General features: G+C 36.6%; 1 protein-coding gene across 1 annotated transcript; it reads right to left on the bottom strand.

Annotated features, from left to right (window-relative positions):
• Positions 1-5,220: 5,220 nt before the first annotated feature.
• On the bottom strand, positions 5,221-19,029 carry LOC107197546 (C-type mannose receptor 2-like). The gene is made up of 10 exons (XM_022676708.2): positions 18,959-19,029; positions 17,587-17,937; positions 15,873-16,259; positions 15,407-15,781; positions 13,753-14,136; positions 11,631-11,990; positions 11,181-11,540; positions 9,282-9,638; positions 8,087-8,169; positions 5,221-6,192 (listed from the first exon to the last, which is right to left on the bottom strand). Exons 2-10 carry the CDS (start codon positions 17,891-17,893, stop codon positions 6,112-6,114), a joined length of 2,694 nt encoding a protein of 897 aa, XP_022532429.2. The 5' UTR covers positions 17,894-17,937; positions 18,959-19,029; the 3' UTR covers positions 5,221-6,111.
• Between the last annotated feature and the right edge of the window lie 254 nt (positions 19,030-19,283).

Raw genomic sequence — 19,283 nt, 5'->3', positions numbered from 1 at the left:
ACTAACCGTTTTTTCTCAGATGTGGGAGTGGACTGAACAGAGGGGGGGTATAATTAAGGTAATTATTAAATAAGAACCCAAACCAGTTTATCTGTGCTCATATTACAGTTAGTAGAGCTTTCATATGAGCTTAAAATAAAGAGAACAGTAGCATGAGAGAGAGAGAGAGAGAGAGAGAGAGCATGCAAGTAGAAAGCTAGAGAGAGAATAATTTTATAAAAAATGATTTCTCGAGTTATTTCTATTAATAAATGTGATTTAACAAAGGTAATGGGAAAATAAATTAACATATGCGTTGTTTATATTACTTGCAATGGTGCAATGGAGATTAAGTAACTACCTACTGAGTATTTTCACAAAAAAAAAATATTATTTTTTAATTAAAGGCTCCAAAATTTATATAAAATAAAAATAACATAAAAAAAAACAACAGAGCCAGGTCAGGGTCAGGTTCGGGCAGAGGGTCTAAGCTCTACAACAAAGGCCAGGGGGTATTACCCTGATGCCTCCTAATGATTCAGGAGATTTAACAGTAAGTGGGTGATGTAGTTAGCATAATTATACCAGCTAACACAGTTAAAGATAAAGTTAGTGTGCTAAATCATACAAACTTAGATTAAAACATTTTATTAGCATTATGTGGTATTTCAGCACTGCAGCTTTGCAACTTCTTTGCACGCTTTATCATCCTACCTTACTCTGGACTGCTGATTCTGATCTTTACTTTTATTAAACTCCAACAAAGCAGAACAGCAGTAAGTTTCAAGGTCTGTACAGTTTTTTTTGTATTAGATTTGTATTTTACCCGTGTTATTTAAATTGAACCTCAGACAATTTTCTTTTTTAGGGAGCAGAAATTAAAATTAGTCAAGCTTAATATTGGATGTGTTTCAGAGTGATAGACAGCAGTAGAACAGTATATAAGTAGATATATAATGTGACGTAAGCTCCACAGAATTCATTCATTCATTCATTCATTTATTATTAATGACCACACAACAAGTTGGTGGAATTTACTTACGGTACAGCATAACATAACATGCTCACATCTCTGTCTGTATCAAAACAACAAACAACACATAACAGTGAATAGACAAATACATACATAAACAGTTAAACCTGGTTTAGTAAACGTACAGCGGTTGGGAAAAAACTATTTTTAAATCTGACAGATTTGGTTGACAGTGACCTGTAACGTCTTCCAGAAGGCATAAGTGTAAATAGATGATATGCAGGATGGGAGGGGTCTGAGGTGATTTTTATTGCTCGTTGTGTGATGCGTCTGTAATATAAAGTGTCAATGGATGGGAGGATGTGCCCTGTGATTTTTGATGATTTATCTACTATACTTTGCAGTTTGATTTGCAGAATGATTTGCTTCTTCAGAATGAGCTACTATGATTGAGGAGATCATGGTCCTGGACCTTTGAGACCCATTTTCTTTTATTTTATTGAGTGACAGACCAACACAAAGTAGCACATAATAAAACATAATTTCAGATAAAAAATCACAAAAAGGGCGCTGAGTGGTCCAGTGGTCTAAAGCGCTGTCACCCCCGCTCATGCAGCTTTGCCATCAAGCTGCCGGCGCTCAGAGAAAGCAAAATTGGCTTTGCTCCCTCCGAGTGGGTAGATGGCGCTCTCGCCCCACATTGCTAAAAGGGTGATGTCCGCAGCACAGGGCGTCTGTGAGCTGATGTATCAGAACCGAGTGCGCTGTGATGCTGCTCAGCAATGCTGCATCAGCAGCAGCTCGAAAACATGTATCGGAGGAGGCGTGTGCTAGTCTTCACCCTCCTGGTGTGTTGGGGCATCACTAGTGATAGAGTCCTAATAAGTGGGTTGGGTAATTGGCTGTGCTAAATTGGGGAGAAAATGGAAAAAATTATAAGAAAAAATATATATAAATCTCAAAAGTATTCAGCAACTCCCACCTTATAAATACTTAATAGAGCCCCCTTTTACTGCAATTACATAGATTTCATCTTTACAAAATATTTAAAGCTTAGCCAGGTTGGATGGTGAGCGTCTGTGATCAGCAATTTTCATGTCTTGATGGGATTTCGCTGAATGCTACCATTAAAAAAGAAATATTAGCAATTCCAGTGCATTTATAGTCACTATCTATAAAACATTACCATATTTTTCGCACCAAATCAGGTGCACCAAATTATAAGGCACACTATCAATAAACTAAAATATATTTTCTGGTCTATTTTCATACACAAGGCACACCAGATTACAAGGCGCATTATGCAACACTAGTAAGGAACAGGGGTGTTGCCATGTTTTCCTTCTAACTAATCAGGTCTCACCACTGGGTGGTGTTGGGGGGTAACTTAAGTTAGGTAAAGCTAAGCTTTACATTTTCTTTTACAGTTAAACGAGTGCTAAATGTTAATCTACAAAGATTACACTTTCGGCAAATAGCGAAATAGCTAGCGCTCAGCGTGGTAAGCAGCTAATGCTAATGCTGCAGTGCTAGCCAGGGTTAGCAGCAGGCTGCAGGCCAATAATACTCACTTCTGAACGGCGAAAGACCTACAAAAACATTTATTTTTTAATATATATATATATATATATATATATAGAAATTAATAAGAAATTATTTCTTAGATTTAAAACTTTTGTGCAGATTTCTGGGTATTTTGTGTCAAAATAGTTATATTTTTGAGAAATACAGTGTCCAGTAATTATTACATAAAACATTATAATAAGTGGTTTTCTAGAAACACCTGCAGGTGCCTCATCTCACAGGTGTTGGGCCTGTGGTGGACATGGCCCAGAGGAGCTGTGGTGGGCGTCCCTTATTTTAAATTCTGAAAGGTGGCAACCCTACGGTTAGCTCAATAGCGGCTAATGCTAATGCTAATGCTGGAGAACTAAACTGAAGCTCCTGTATAAAGCTGTACTTCAGCGGAGTGGTTTTACTGCTCTTTACAACCTGACTGGTAGAATTTATACATAAGGAGCACCGAATTATAGGGTGCCCTGGCGATTAAGTGCACACTATAGTGCAAAAAATGAAATCAATTAAGGACTATACTTAGAAAAAAAATATATGTGATACATATATTTTGCATATATTACAGATATATTGTTTGAATTGAAAAGATTTCATTTTAAACAATTTTAAACAATTCCATTGCATTATGGAAAAGAAGGAAACATTATATACATTATTAAATATATTTCTTAAAAATATATTTTAATTTATTATTTAACATTTACAAAGGTATTGACATTTAAAATGCTCATACATCAAAATTGTGACATTAAATCCTACCGTCTGTCGTCTATCTCCACATTTTGTTATCACTGATTTAATCAGCAGGAAATGAGCTTCAAATAACAGGTCTATAACACCAGGAAAACATGTTTATTTTATTTTTTTAATGTAACTAATTTAAGAGTAATATTGAATTAAATCAAAAACTATTTGTTTTCTAAATACGAGAGCTGGTTCAGTCCATATATATATATTATTCATTTTATTTTATTTTATTTTGTTTTATTTTATAGCAATTTGAGCAATAACAGCACAACATTTTACTGAAACTGGGTCTAGGTCCCTAGGAAGCAAGCCAGTGCAAACTACAGATGTTTACAACTGCACATCACACAAGTTATCAGCAAATACTGTACAAAAAAGCTAAGCGAGTCATGTTTCTCAATACATTTAGGCTACTGTGACTACACTCTAAAAAACAGAGGTACGATATGAGTACTTTTTTGTACTCGAAGGTACATTCTTTATAATTGTACCCTCAAAGGTACAATATTGGTCTTTACAGGGTCAGATTTGTTCCCTCTGAAGTACAAAGTCATTTCTAACAGCAATAAGTACAGATTTGTACCATTTAACCAAACAAAAGGTACATTCAGTATTCTGCATCACTGTACTAATAAACAGTATATATTTAAATTGCACATTTTTTATTTGAAAGCCAGACAATTTTGTATCATTTTTTGTATCAAGTTTTTGAGCCATATTTAGTTGATGATAATGTTTATAATCTTTATAATCTATACTGGCACAAAAACCATGGGTACAAAAAAGTACTTTCACTGAAAGGTACTTTTTTGAACCTTAATATAAGGTACAGCCCCAGCGACAAGCTTTGTACTCTTTTAATCTGTACTTATATTTCTTAGAGTGTAGGACACCAGTGAATAAAACTGAATGGAGAGATTAAACTCAGAATATTCACTTTTAAAGTCATTTGCAGTCTTATTATTTTGTATGGCTATCACCAGGCCTGTTAAGCAGTCTAATTAATAAGATCTAAAATCTGTAATCAGATAATTATTTTGAAAAAAAAAATCAGCTTTAATTGTACTTTAACTCTTCCAGGGCATTTGCAAGTATTGATAAATTAAATTTAAATTGAATTAAATTGTCTTAAAAAGACTTTTTAAAGACAACATTTCGCAATAACAAGATGGCAAAACACCAATAATATATTTACATACTTAATCGAATTATCTATTTATATGTATTAAAAAAGGCAGTCTCTGGTAAAAAAAAAAAAAAACCCTTTCAGTAGCAACCAGTTCATCAGAGAAATGAAAGCTTGCCAAAGTTCTACCAGGAGACTCTTAATGCAACACCATTTAATCTCTCAACCAATCACTGCTTTCCACCTGCTTTAACAGTAAAGACTTGGCTGAACTTTTTTGCTGCTTTTAGATTCAATGTTGTGTTTTTCCCTCTTTTCTCCCCATCACCTCCTCCAGGATGGTCTAGTCAGGTCTTTGCCAAAGACATTAACTTATTTATGAGCACAAATATATGTTAAATGAGTAAAATTTTAGCACTCTTGTCTCCAGAATTACTCTGGTAGAACTTTTGCTAGTATTTCCCACGTCCTTGAAACTGGAATGGGGGTGAACTTGGGCTGGGTTCAGGGCAGCTTCACTGGGAAGCGTGATGCTGAACCCCCCCACAAGAATAGATACAGGAAAAAGGGGAATTATGGGTAGGAGGTTTGTGTGAAGTTGTTCGACACACAGGAAGAGGGGAAATTAAAAAATCATAAAATTAGGTATTAAAAGGACAAAGATGCATAATCTAACAGACACAGAACCGGATAGTCTAGAGAAGAAATACAGAAGATTAATAGTTGCAGGCACAGGACAAGACAAATACCGCAAAACAACACAATATATTGAGTAACAATAAGACTTTTTATTGTTTTTAAAATTATACATGAACACGTTAATTAGAAACAAGTAAGTCTAGAGTTATAGATCAGTCATAAATGTATATTAATTTTATATTGATCAAAAAAGATTTTTTTACAATTTAAAAGGTGCAGAATTAAAAAAAATTCTAATAAAGTACTTCATGATTCAATCAGAGGTGTGATTTTATAAATATAAAAATAATAACACAAATATGACAAATAAAACAAATAAAACAAATATGCAAAAATTGTCTGCATCAGATGTTTACAGTGGATTCAGAAACCTTTACCGGTTGCACATTTCATTGTTTGATGGAATTTAAATCAATATAACTGTATTTTCCATGAAACAAATTACACTTTATCACCAAGGTGACAAAAGATTAATTTTAATAAGAAAATTAATTGGATTTTTTTTATATTTTATTCACAAAAGTATTAGATCCTTTGCTTAAGCATACTGGACGATAGATAAGTGCAGCCTGTTTGCTTTAATTATGTGTATGTTGAATTTTTAATTTTCTATATTTTCTGCATAATTATGACCTAAAACATCATCATATTTTCACCCAAGTCCCAGTTAAACGAATTAGACAAAAATATTAAACTTGGTCATTTTTTTATTGAAGAAATGATTCAATATTATTTATTTATAATTATTAAAATGATCTTCATTTGTTTACCTGCTTTTTCTTTATCTAATTTTAGGGCGTGTGAAAATCTGACAATGTTTTAGGTCATATTTATGCAGAAATATAGAAAATTTGAAATAGTTTACAAACCACAACAAATATAAAAATATAAAATACAAAAAAAAAAAAACAGTAGGAAACACAGAGGAAAAGTAAATAATTCTAAAGCTTGCTAAAATTGCTAACATATATAATAACAATTACTCATCGCACAAACATGTCATATGATTGGCTCAGGGACCAGTCTTGCGGAATTTTTTCACATTTACAGTGAAATTACTGGCAAATCCCAATCTGGACAATTCATTCTGTATCTGAAAAAAAATATATATATATCATATACACATAAATACATACTAATGCATTATCAGTGTATAGACTCATGTTTATGTTTCTGTGATGATGTGAAGTGCAGTCAGATTTATAAATATCTGGGCAGAAAGATATTTTTGTAATTTTGTCTCTGCATATGTTTATAAAACAGAAAATAAGTCAGTTGTTTACAGTCCACCCACTTTCACATGCTCAAAAATCATTGAACAAACTAATATGATTATAAACAAAATAGATATGTGTACTATAAATCTACTTTAAGTGACTGCCTGACATCCCAGAAAGCATGGAAATTACCAAAAGTTGAGTTTCCTCCCTTGACATTCTTTATTAGGTCCAGAGGTGTCAAAGACAAAAGAATGACAAATCATTTAGTTACTTTACTTAGGTAGAAATGTAGTATATCTGTATTTTACTGGAGTAATTACTTTTTTAGACCACTTTTAAATTTTACTTCTTATATTTTACTCACTTCTGGACAACAAGTATTGTTGGTTTTGTACTCTATAAAGCATTTATCCATTGCCTTTGTTAGCTACCTCGTTCCGATCATGTTTTTGTACATATTGACCCAGATTTACAGTTTATCGTGCATGGTATGTTTACTTCCTCTTGCTGCTGTTTACTGGTGTTGACTCTGCACATTTTGAATAATCTTTTGACACATTTTATTTCATAAAATACTTTTATTGCATCTGTGCTGCGAGTTCTATCCAGCCATGATAGGACATTTGGATGGAAAATTTAATTCTTTTTTTTTATTTAGTTAGGCTAAATTAATGTCTACCAACTCTACCTCTAAACAACACAATTAATAGGGCAAGAAATTTAAGTAAATAACTCTTGACAAGTTCAGCACAGCTGTTACCTGATAGCCATTCCATGTGACTCTATGGGTATGTTTACATTAGCAGGCTGAAGTGACTCAAATCAGATTTTTTTTGCTCAATGTAGCTCAGATCAGATTTTTTCATGGCTGTGTGAACGTGCCAAATTTGATTTTTTGGAAACATTTCCGTTCCATGGACATACGACATTAATGTGAACGGTCAAATCAGAATTCATGCACCCTTTTGCTTTTACGCATTAGCATTAGCATTAGCGCTACAATCTTCTCTCTCTTACTCACACTCTGCATCTCATGGTGCAGCTGTGCAGTTATAGCTGCAAAAAAAAACAGTAAAAGCAAACCGCCTGTCCTTTTTTTTACCTCCTCGACCTGAGCATGAACTTCAGAGCAGCTGTTTACTCCCCACTCCAGCAAAAGATGCTCCATATATGACTAATGCTAACAAATCCGATCTGATCAAAAAAATCAGATTTAAGCAATGTGGCTTGTAATGTGAACGTAACCTAATTCACAGAATCCCAAGATGTGCAAAGCTGTCATCTAAGCAAGAGGTGCTACTTTGAAGAATCTAAAATATTAAACATATTCTGGTTTGTTTAACACATGTTTGTTTATTAAATAATTCCATGTTTTTTTTTTCTTCATAGGTTTATATGATATTAGTATTAATCTATGATGAAAAATATTTAAAAAATATTAAATACAATGAATTGAAGGTGTTGCCAAACTTTTGACTGGTACTGTATGTTATTATTAGTCTTTTTAAAGCCTATTGTTGATCCTCTTTGTTGTCACTACTTTGTGTCACATCCCAAATCCAAATCCAACATTCAAAATCAACTTCCGACCATCTTTTTAATCAGTCTTAATCAGTTGTAAAATTACATTTGAGCCTCTAAAAAGGAGGGATTGTATAAGATATTGTATCCAACTCTTAAACAGTAAATGCACTTTTTTATCCACTGAATCAAATCTGAAAACGTCTACACAACATTACTTTGTTTCAAGTGTGTTAAATCACTTACTTGCATGAACACCAATCCTTTAATTTCAGATTTTGAGAGATCTGTTCCAGTTTTGATTTTCACTCTCAGTCTCATCGCAGCAGCTGTCACAAAAATAATGTCACATGGTTTATATTCAGTGGACATACTGTACACCTTAATTCTGCTATTGTCATGATTGATATTTCTATTTATTGTAAAATAGAAAAAATATATATAAATATGATAGAAATGAAAAGGCCTGCTCATAAATGAACACATGCTCTGCTGTTTGCAGGTTTAAGCTATTTAGTTGGCACTAGAAACATAATTACATATATAAATATCAGTGGTGTGCAGTAATACATACTTTAATTACATACTTTTTAAGCAGGAAATATATATCATAGCTATTGTAAGTGTAAGAATTTATTTTATAAATTAACTAAAAAAAAAACAGAAACTAATTCAAAGCATCAGTCTGTGTTTTTTTAGTTGCTACAGGACTCTTATCTGACTGACAGCGGTTCTAACCAATCAAAGCTTTTTAAAATGGCTCCTCCCCCGCGTGACTGCGTGCCCTTTCTCCTGATTTTGAGAAGAGTGTAGTAATGAATCTATTAGCAAAGTCGAAGGACAGTCTAACCAATCAGATTCATGATTTTCACCACGGGGGCGGGGCCATGGCTGTCTAAACCCTTCTCAGCACTGTGCTGAAGGGGTTACGCGTTGCTTAGTCATTAACGGAGCTCATGCTGGATTAGATAAATAGTTATCTAACTATCATGGAATTGCGACTGTAAATGAGACAGATATTGTGTTGTATCATATTAAAAAGCCTTTTTAAAGGCTGTCCTTCAATGTGAAACTAATTAAAAATAATAGGCGGCCTGACTGGTGAGTTTTTGTGTGTACCTAATGTTTTGGCTGCCCTGGTGTACTGTAGACATACGAATGAGTGATCTTTGTTGAATGGTTGTACTTGTAGGAAAATTAAGCATTTATTGTTGTGGTCTAATGTATACTTTTGTAGTTTGTAGCTGTATTTATGTCAAGAGAGAGAATATAATGTAGTTATTGTAATATTTATCTATGTGTCAATTGGCCGGCGGCGGGGTGGAGGGCGGCGGGGTGGGGAGAGGGGTCTCGGGGGGTGGTTGCAGAAAGGGTACCCACTATATTCATTGCACGCCACTGATAAATATATATTACTCCATTAGGCCAATCAGATGCTCACTGTTGTAGCAGATGAATGGGAAACTGGACAAGCAGTTTTCATCTTTCCAGTATCCAGAGGGATCCACAGCTGTGCAGTGTTCATTACCAAGCTGTCCAGGGGACTTTTCACCATTATCAGGCTCTGCTGATTCTGGCATGATCTGTGGTCTCCAGTATGTGAAGGTGGAGCTGCTCTGATCAGACCACAGTCGCTTTCTGTACAGACCAATCCACACTGTGGACCCGTTTGAAATTCTCAGTATGTCCTGTAGTTCGGTCTCGTTCCTCACACTGGCCAGATCTGTGTGAAACATTCTGCAGAAACTTTGAGCTTCTGACCAGGTCTTTAATTCAGAAATCCAAACAAAATTTTCACCTAGGTATAAAAGTATAAAAAGAGGAATGAAATGGTCACACTGTTATTTGACACAGTAACAACAATTAGTAAGCAATTAATAATTGTCCAAATTTGCTATAAAATAGAAATATAGCTGGGGAAAATGCATGAACAAATTTAAGCAAGATGGCTTGGAAATCGTTGCGCTGGAGTTTGCACCAGGGAGAGCGGGAAATCTCCCCATAGGAATCCAATTTAAAAGTGTCCATAAATTTTTGGACACTTTGGGGGAGGGGGATTCCCTGGGGGGAGGGGGATTCCCTGGGGGGAGGGGAAAGGGGGATTCCCCAGGGGAGGGAGAAGGAGGATTCCCTGGGGGGAAGGGGGATTCCCTGGGAGATTCCGAGCTCTCCAGGGGAAATCCTCTCCCTCCTTCCTTAAAAATGGCCCTAAAAACTACTAAAAATATTTAAATGTTCGTAAAATGTACAATGTATTGTTCCAAAAAGCACAAGCATGCATAATTCAATTCCTACAATTCTGCAAAATTCTGTGTTTCCACGTCGAAGGGAGTGGGAGGAGTAGTGTTAAAAAAATGTGAATAGAAAAAGAAGAAGAAGAAGAAGAAGAAGAAGAGTAGGTTGACTTTTCCAAGCCAATTTAATAAATAAAACTTAATAAAAAACTTTAAAAAAGAGACCATTTAAAGACCCATCATTTTTTTTCATCTTTGTTATTTATCTTTGCCTTGAAGAAGGTCTTTGACCAAAAGCTTGCATATAAAAATTATTTTAACATTATTCTAACAAGTGTGCAACTCAATTAATCCCCAAGGGATTAAAATTTCTACACATCCAGCAGCAGATATGCATAGTAAACAAAAAGAACCTGTACACAGCATGTACCAACAGTTTGGACACACCTTCTCATTCAATGTTTTTTTCTACATTGTAAATGAATACTGAAGTCATTCAGACTATAAAGGAACATATGAGGAATCATGTAAAAAACATAAAAGTGTTCAACAAACCAAAATATCTTGCAGTTTCTGATGCAACAGAGGTACCTCTTGGTCTTTCTTTCCTGGGGTGGTCCTGATGAGAGCCAGTTTCATCATAACATTTTTGATGGTCTTTTCCACTGCACTTGAGGATATTTTCAAAGTTCTTCAAATTGTTTTCTGTATACCTGTAACTCTACCTCTTCACAACACAACTGACGCTCTCAAACACATTAAGAGACAAGATATTTAAATAATTATGAAATAAAATCAAGTTCAGCACAGCTGTTAACTGAAAGCCTGAATTCCAGGTGACTCTACTTTATAAATCTGACTGAGAAAATTCAGCCAAGATGTGCAAAACTGTCATCTAAGCAAGAGGTGCTACTTTAAAGAATTCCAAATGTAATAAATATTCTGGTTTGTGGAACACATTTTTGCTTACTAAATGATTTCATATGTTTTTCTTCATAGTTTCTTCAGACTTTAGTAATAATCTACAATTCAGAACATTTTAAAATAAAAACAAAACACAGAATTTTAGATCTGTCCAAATTCAAACTAAAATATTCTGTTCTTACCATTATAGCAAACAAATCCTTCTCTGTCAGTACAAGGTTTATCAAACCATTCCCCCGTTGGAGACATAGAGACGCACAGCTCGATTCCATTGTGGTTATCAGGTTGTTGGAACCACCCTCTGAAATCTTTCTCCTCCTCCTTGTAGAAACTCTCATTATCATAAGACCATCTCCAGCTGTTCAGATCATCATACAGTCCAATCCAGGCCAAACTGGTATAACTTTGATATATTAGGTACCAGAAGCTGTACATTTTCTCCATGTTCTCAATGGTGGCCAGGTCAGAGTTGTTCCCTCTGCAGTGTCTCTGAGCTTCAAACCAGCTCCTACTCTCATTGACGAAATAATACTCACCTGAAGCTGTTTTTTTAAGGGAAGCATTTTAAATAAAACAATTATGTTTGATGACATGATTTGAAATAAGATCAGTCAGAGGAAAGATCTACTTACTGTCACTGCAGAAAAAAGGAAAAGTCTGATAGCAGTCTTCATCCCTCCATCTCCAATAGTCTCTGAATGAGACAGCTGTACAGTGTTCACTCTGTCCAGCATTATCTGGTTGTCCTGTTTTCCAGTAGCTGAAAGAAGAGCTGCTGTTGTCTGACCAGAGCCTGGTTCTGTACAGGCCGATCCATGCAGCACCATAATAACCATCATAATAATCATTAATCATTAATCTTAACTTCTGGTTCTCGGCTTCATTCCTAACACTGGCCAGGTCTGTGTGATGCTCTCTGCAGTATCTCTGAGCTTCAGTCCAGGTCATTAACTGAAAAACTAGAACAAATCTTTCACCAACATCTAGCCTCTCTAAAAAAAAAGAAAAAAGAAAAAATTTACATTCAATATTTAAGGAGGAAATGAAATATTGTTTTACTGCATAACACCCATAAACATAATACCCATGATTGACTAAAGCCCAAGAACACATATTCTCTTTAAAATAAAACTAAAGAGTTGCAACACCTCCTGTCTCTTCCACACAGCACTTCCAGGAATGCAATCACCTGAATATTGATTTCACCTGTTCCCCTTAGTATATATACACACACCATCATTCCACTCACTCCTCACTGAGTATTGTCTGGTTTACCCACATTACAAAGTGTTTCCATTTCCTGTCATTATGACCTATTTCTGTTTCTTTGATTTTTGCCTGCCCTTTGCTATTGTCTTCTTGTGTATGACCCCTGAACTGTTACACGTTTATGGGATGTTTTTTTTTTCCATCTGGCTGCCGTTTATCGGTATTGACCCTGTTTGTTTTGACTTTGTTTGATAGACTGTATATAGCTGGACAGAGCATCGTCTCTCAAAAGTGAAGCCACCACAGGTCGGGCGCCCCCTGCTGTTCGGTTGCAGAAAGTTGTGTAACCCCACCCATTCCCATAGGTTTCAATGGCAAACTAGAGCAACTTTCAATCACGTTTTTTTCCAATATACTGTAATTCTACCTCCTTTAAATGCAGCAGCTGAGTGTAACCTCTGCTTATACTGTAAATTTTTTTATATCCCCACAGAATTAGTTTTTTAAAACGTTATTTAGCTCTATTCAAAAAAGGTGTGGTTATTGAAAAACGGCTGTTTATGGGCGGGACCAATAACAGACCGTCCGCTCCGCTCTGCAGCCTGTGACCGCGAGGCAGCCCTCAGGGGCGGGGTTATTTAAATGAGTAGGCTGTCTCTCCACAGTCTTTCTCCCTCCTCTGGTCTCTACTGCGCAGACTCAGGTATCAGGATCGCCAACATGGCGGAAGATTTTGCCTTCATTTTCATTGAATGAACGGGAACGGCGACATGGCGTCCATCTTTTTTTACAGTTTCTGTTTTGACTACACCTTGTCTTATTGCTTTATTTAACAAAGTGTTTAATTCTCATCTGAGTATGTCTGAGTTCTGTCCAAGAGTTCTGAAATGAGGAAGCTTTGTAATTCAACCTAAACGTCTACGCTTCAATTGCATCTCATTTGTTTACATTTTTTTTTATTTTAGTGTGGTGACATGCAGAGCCCAAATCATGAAGATTGTTTAACTGTCCAAATATTTATGGATCTAACTGTATGTGTGCCCTCTCTTGGTCTTGATAGACTCCCCCTATTAGGACTCCCCCTATCACTAGTGATGCCTCAACACAAGGATGGTGAAGACTAACACATGCCTCCTCCGATACATGTGAAGTCAGCTGTCGCCTCTTTTTAAACTGCTGCTGATGTTGCATTGGTGAGTAGCATCACAGCGCTAACACTTGGTTCAGATACATCAGCTCACAGATGCCTGGTGATGTGGACATCACCCTTTGGAGTGATGTAGGGAGAGAGTGCCATCTACCCACCCAGAGAGAGCGAGGCCAATTGTGCTCTAATAGCCAATGGCAAGCTACATGAACAGGATTCGAACCAGCAATCTCCTAAACATAGCGGCAGCGCTTTGCCCACTAGACCACTCGGAACCCTTGGTGTAGACCTTTTTAACAAACTGTTCTCGAGCATTAGTTTTACAAAGAAGGTTTAAGAAAGTTTTGAACATAAATGAGACCCCATTAATACAGTATATGCATATGAATTGTACTCACCATCATAGCAAACAACCTTCAACATAGAGGAACATGGAAGCTCATGCCATGAGACATAATCGACATAGGTGCAGAGACTGTTTCCACCCCAGTTCATAGGTTTTTGTATGTTCCAGTTTTTGAAGCTTCTTTCGGTTTCCTTGTAAAGAGCATCATCACCCTGAGACCATCTCCAGCTCCTCAGATCATCATACAGTCCAATCCAGGCTAAACCAAAGTATCTGCCCTTTGCTGTGTTCATGAGGCTGTTCATCTCCTCCATGTTATCGATGGTTGCCAGGTCAGTGTAGACCTCTCTGCAGTATCTCTGAGCTTCAGTCCAGCTTTTATTCTCATCAACAAAGTGATACTGATGGGACACATATGGAGACCATGACCAAAACCCTTGACGAGAGAAAGATTTAAAGAAAAACATGTTTTCTGACAAGAATATATTCATATATCATGAAATATAATTTACTATTTGCATTCAACAACATTAAACAAAACACTGAAAAAGGAGGTGTTTATCCTGAGCTAAACACACCTAATGTTTGCTGTTTGATGATGCTAGCAGTGTTAGTTAGCTCTGCTTCTCAATGTATTGGCTGAAAGCTGCACTGTGAAGAGCGGTATTAGCCGTTTAGTAGGATTTAGAACCAACAAAATTTACATCTGTTTCTCAACATGTATTTGTAATTGATATTATTCTGGTTTGTTTAACAGTTTTTATTTACTAAATAATTCCTTATGTGTCTATCTATAATAATCTATAGTCTTCAATATTAAATTTATAATGTAGAAAATCATAAAAAAAAGAAAACCCATTGAATGATACAAGGTATGTTCCCAGATCTTTTAATAGAAAAAGACACAACTCAAGAAAGTTTGTAAAGTGTCTTGTAGTTACGTAGCAGTTAAGAGAATTAAAAATAACAAAGAGTTTAATTAAGCAATTATTATATTGCTTTTATACAACAGTTTTTTTTTTTTACAAAATGAATAAAGAAAATAAATCAAAGAACTTCAAGAAATTCAGTTCAAAAACTGTAACACAACTGAAACTTAACTACAAAACGGTGTATGGTTTATACAGACTAACACCACGAAAGTTAGCTTGAAATCAAAATTGGGAATAAGCGAAGATGGTAACGTTAGAAGCGTGAAATAACGCAAATACTCTCCTCTCCTGCTCCGTGGAGTCGTCTTCAGGTGAAAGCTGCGCATTTTTTGAGCATTTCTGCTTGTTTTGCTGGGTTGTGTTGATTTTAGCTAGCCGGCTGGACTGTGGTTAGGTTAGCGTAGCTTGCTTTAGCTCAGCATTAACTTAGCGTAGCTTAGCCTAGCCTGGCTGGTTAAGTTACCGTTCTGGCTGTCAGACGGCAGTAACCGAGCAATTTTCTTTCCCTTTTTTCCACAAAAGATGAGGCAGCGCTGCGGGCGAGCGTGCCGCAGCTGAGCGCTAGCCTGTGCTAAGCTAACACTGCTGCGGGTGTCCTGTGTGTATACGCCGTTACTCGGCAACGCGTCGGCAGAGTGATACAAGTTTAGTGTGAGAACTAACTGTTGTATAATGTTAGAAATATCACCAACTAACAGTTGTCAGTAAGCCTTAGCTTTAAAAAAGGTGATATTTTTGTGGATGAAAATTTTAAAAAATCATAAAGTTACTTACTTGTGTAGCAGATAAAAGGAAGTTTGGCTAAGCAGTTCTCGTCTGTCCACTGGCCTGAAGAACTAAAAGATACCACAGTACAGTGCTGATTACCGTACTCTCCAGGAATATCTAATCCATTGTCTGGTTGTTGAGGTGAGTACATCATTTCTGGTCTCCAATTCTCATATGTCAAATCATGCTGGTCTGACCACAGCCTGCTCCTGTACAGACCAATCCAAGTACTAAATCCACCAATAACACTGAGAATTCTCTGATTATCTGTCCAATTTCTCACACTGGCCAGGTCTGTGTAATACTCTCTGCAGTAACGTTGAGCTTCTTCCCAAGACATGTGCTGATTAATCCAGATGTAGTCATTGTTTCCATTTCGTCCTGAAATAAATACAATATTTATATCATTATATCAGCATTTCTGAAGATAAACAATGTAAAATTTTGTTTTGGTTCAATTTAAGCTTTTTACCATCATAACAGACGAATGGTAAATACGATTGACAATTTTGATTGAACCACGGTCCATCTGCTCCAATAAAAGCACACATATCCTTTCCATTCCAGTTGTTGGGTACGTGATACCACCCTCTGAAATCTCTCTCCCCCTCCTTATAGAAACTCTCATTATCATAAGACCATCTCCAGCTGTTCAGATCATCATACAGTCCAATCCAGGCCAAACCAACGTAACTTCCATTTACTGAGTCGTTCCATGTAGTGATGAGGCTGTTCATCTCCTCCATGTTCTCAATGGTGGCCAGATCAGTGTAGTTCTCTCTGCAGAATCTCTGAGCTTCAGTCCAGCTTTTACTCTCATAAACAAAGTGATACTGACGAGAGAATGCAGACTCCGTCACTGGAATAAAGCCACAAAAATATCAGTCTTATTTTTAATTGTAATCTACACACTAGAGAAGTAAAGTACTAATGATACTGTATGTTACTGCAGTCTTACAGATGAATGTTTACTTGCATTTGTCTTTAAATATATATTTTTTTTACATTTGGAGACACCTTATTTTGAGTGGTTCTTTAATATTACTATAATTCATAAATTAACTGAATTATTACAATATATTATATTAAATAATTAAGAAATTATCCACAAGAGGGAGTGCTATAACGTGTAATATTGGAGGACTTTAGATTCACACAGCAGTGCCAATATTACACATTATAGCACGAACCTCGAGTGTATTATTGCGATTATACCACAGTTCCATTATCACTGTTTATTAAAAGATTTTGAGTTAAAGAGGACAAAGAAAAATAATACCATCGGTTTGGTTATGAACACTTTCATTGCTAGGTTAGCGTGGTGGCCTCTACTTTTGGCCATTTCACTCAAAATTGTGGAAATCTAAGGCAACTGTAAATAAACAGAGAAGTTTGACTCACCCAAATATACGTTTTTATTTTTTAGGAGAGAAATCTGTGTAGATTAAAGTCCAGCGCTCAATTGACTCAATTGAAAAATTATTGTTTTCTTGTTTACTTCGGCGCCCCCCAGTGGCAAGACCTGCGGATTTACAAGGGTCCCCTATTTTACATTCAACTTAAAATACCCCATATTTACTGGAAAATATATACACGTAAGCTTTTATCTTAATAATAGCAACTATTAACCTGATATTGTTGGCTGATAATGTGCATAATAATGCATATTTTCGAATCGTTAGGCTCATTTATTTGTGGGACCGCGTCTTTGCCTGCATTGCCTTTTGGAGACGTTTGGAATTTTTTCACTTTGCCTATGGGATCCAGAGGCTCCTGGTGGTGTATAATGTATTTGGTTTGTAAGCGCTGCATCATTGCTAGGTTACCTGTATGTGGTGGAGTAATACATGGAGAACTTCAGCTAATAATGTCACTCATAAAACTTTTCTTAGCCAGTCACATTGTAGTATTATACCACAGTTAGTTCCGACCCTGCATTCATATATTACTCAAATTAAAATATATTAACAACCTATGTTAAGAATTAGGCCATGGGTTAGGCTGTGGTTTAAAGTTAGGATTACCTGATTTAGGGCCAGTATTATGGTTAGATTCAGAGTGAGGTTTCGAGTTTAGTATTAGGGATATATTAAAGGTTGGAATGAGGGCTAGGGTGATTAGGGAGAGTTTTTGGATTGATGTTATGTTCAGGTTTAGCTTTAGGCACAAAACAGAAAAACACTCACAGTTGTAGCAAATGAATGGAAAAGCCTGTCCACAGTTTTCATCTGTCCACTTCCCAGAGTCACTGAATGAGACAGCTGTACAGTATTCACTCACTCCAGCATTATCTGGTTGACCTGTTTTCCAGAAGCTGAAAGAAGAGCTGCTGTTGTCTGACCAGGACCTGGTTCTGTACAGGCCGATCCAGACATCAGAATAATCAAAATCATTATATAATGATCTTAACTTCTGATTCTCAGCTTCATTCCTCACACTGACCAGGTCTGTGTGATGCTCTCTGCAGTATCTCTGAGCTTCAGTCCAGGTCATGTACTGATTTACTAAAACATAGCTTTCAGGAGCATTCACCCTCCCTGAAAGAAACAATTAAAACCAAGCAAATTAATAAAAAATATTCTTACAAGCCTCTAAAGCAGGGGTCGGCAACCTATGGCACGCGTGCCACTGCTGGCACGCCAAGGCATAATCACTGGCACGCGACACGCTGGACCAGCATCAGCAAAAAAAAATCAGACTGACAGCACAATCCTCCAATCGAATTTGCTCCTCAACGCTCTGCACTCAGCTCCCACCCACTTTCCCACAGACCCATATTTAAATTTAGCCTAATCAAAGTCAGTTAGCCCACCTAATAGCGTTACAAGAGATGACAGAGCCTCCGGCTTAAAAAAACAAAGCTAGGGCATTTCAGCCCTCCTGGATGGAAGACTATGGTTTTGTGTATCGCAGCTCTGATCAACTGGATGGATGGACAGGACGTGAAGATGCAGCTGAAGAGCTCGCCACTGTGGGCACGCTGGACATCTGCACCAGAAAAGTTCGGCTGTCTCAAGAGCATTGCATTGGCCTTGTGTCAGTGTTCGGCTCAACCTACCTGTGCGAGCAGGTATTTTCGCACATGAAAAGTGTGCTCAGCCCTATCCGCAGCTGTTTGATGACGGACAATTTCGAGTCATGTTTACGATTAAAAGTGACAAACTACAACCCCCAGATAAGAAAGCTCAGCCAAGAAAAGCAAGGACAGGGATCACACTCGCTGGTAGGCAAGGCATTCATTCAGTGCAAGTTACGCTTATCTATAAAGCCACGTTAATTCAGAGCTGGACTCACTGTTATTCTGATTACACAAAAAAAAATATATAGTAATAATAATAATAATAATTTTATTTTTAAAGCACATTTTCTATGTAAAAAAATCCAAATTTGTAGAACATATTCCCTTAGTTTGTGTGTGTTTTTTATTATTTATTATTGTTGATAGTGGCACACTCATTGACTAGAAATGTTAAAGTTGGCACTCCATGTGTCAAAGGTTGCCGACCCCTGCTCTAAAGCTTTTACTGCACACTATAAATATGCAACAACAGTACTCACCATCATAGCAAACAAATCTGAGTGTGAATAAACATAGTCCCTCATGCCATGCAGTATTGTAAGCTGCAAAAAATGTGCAGAGGTTGTTCCCATCCCCGTTCTTTGGGTTCTCTATATACCAGTTTCTGAAGCTTCTCTCATTCTCCTTGTAGAAACTGTCATCATCCAGAGACCATCTCCAGCTGTTCAGATCATCATACAGCCCAATCCAGGTTGAGTTGCTGTTCCTGATGTCTATCAATTTAGCAAGCTCAGAAGCTTCTTCAGCGTTATCAACGCTAGCCAAATCAAAATAATGCTCTCTGCAGTAACTCTGTGCTTCAGC

The sequence above is a fragment of the Astyanax mexicanus genome, chromosome 17 (assembly GCF_023375975.1).
Source record: "Astyanax mexicanus isolate ESR-SI-001 chromosome 17, AstMex3_surface, whole genome shotgun sequence".
In the NCBI taxonomy this organism is placed as follows: domain Eukaryota; kingdom Metazoa; phylum Chordata; class Actinopteri; order Characiformes; family Acestrorhamphidae; genus Astyanax; species Astyanax mexicanus.
The sequence above is the reverse complement of the archived record's forward strand: the minus strand, read 5'-3'. Positions and strand labels throughout refer to the sequence as shown.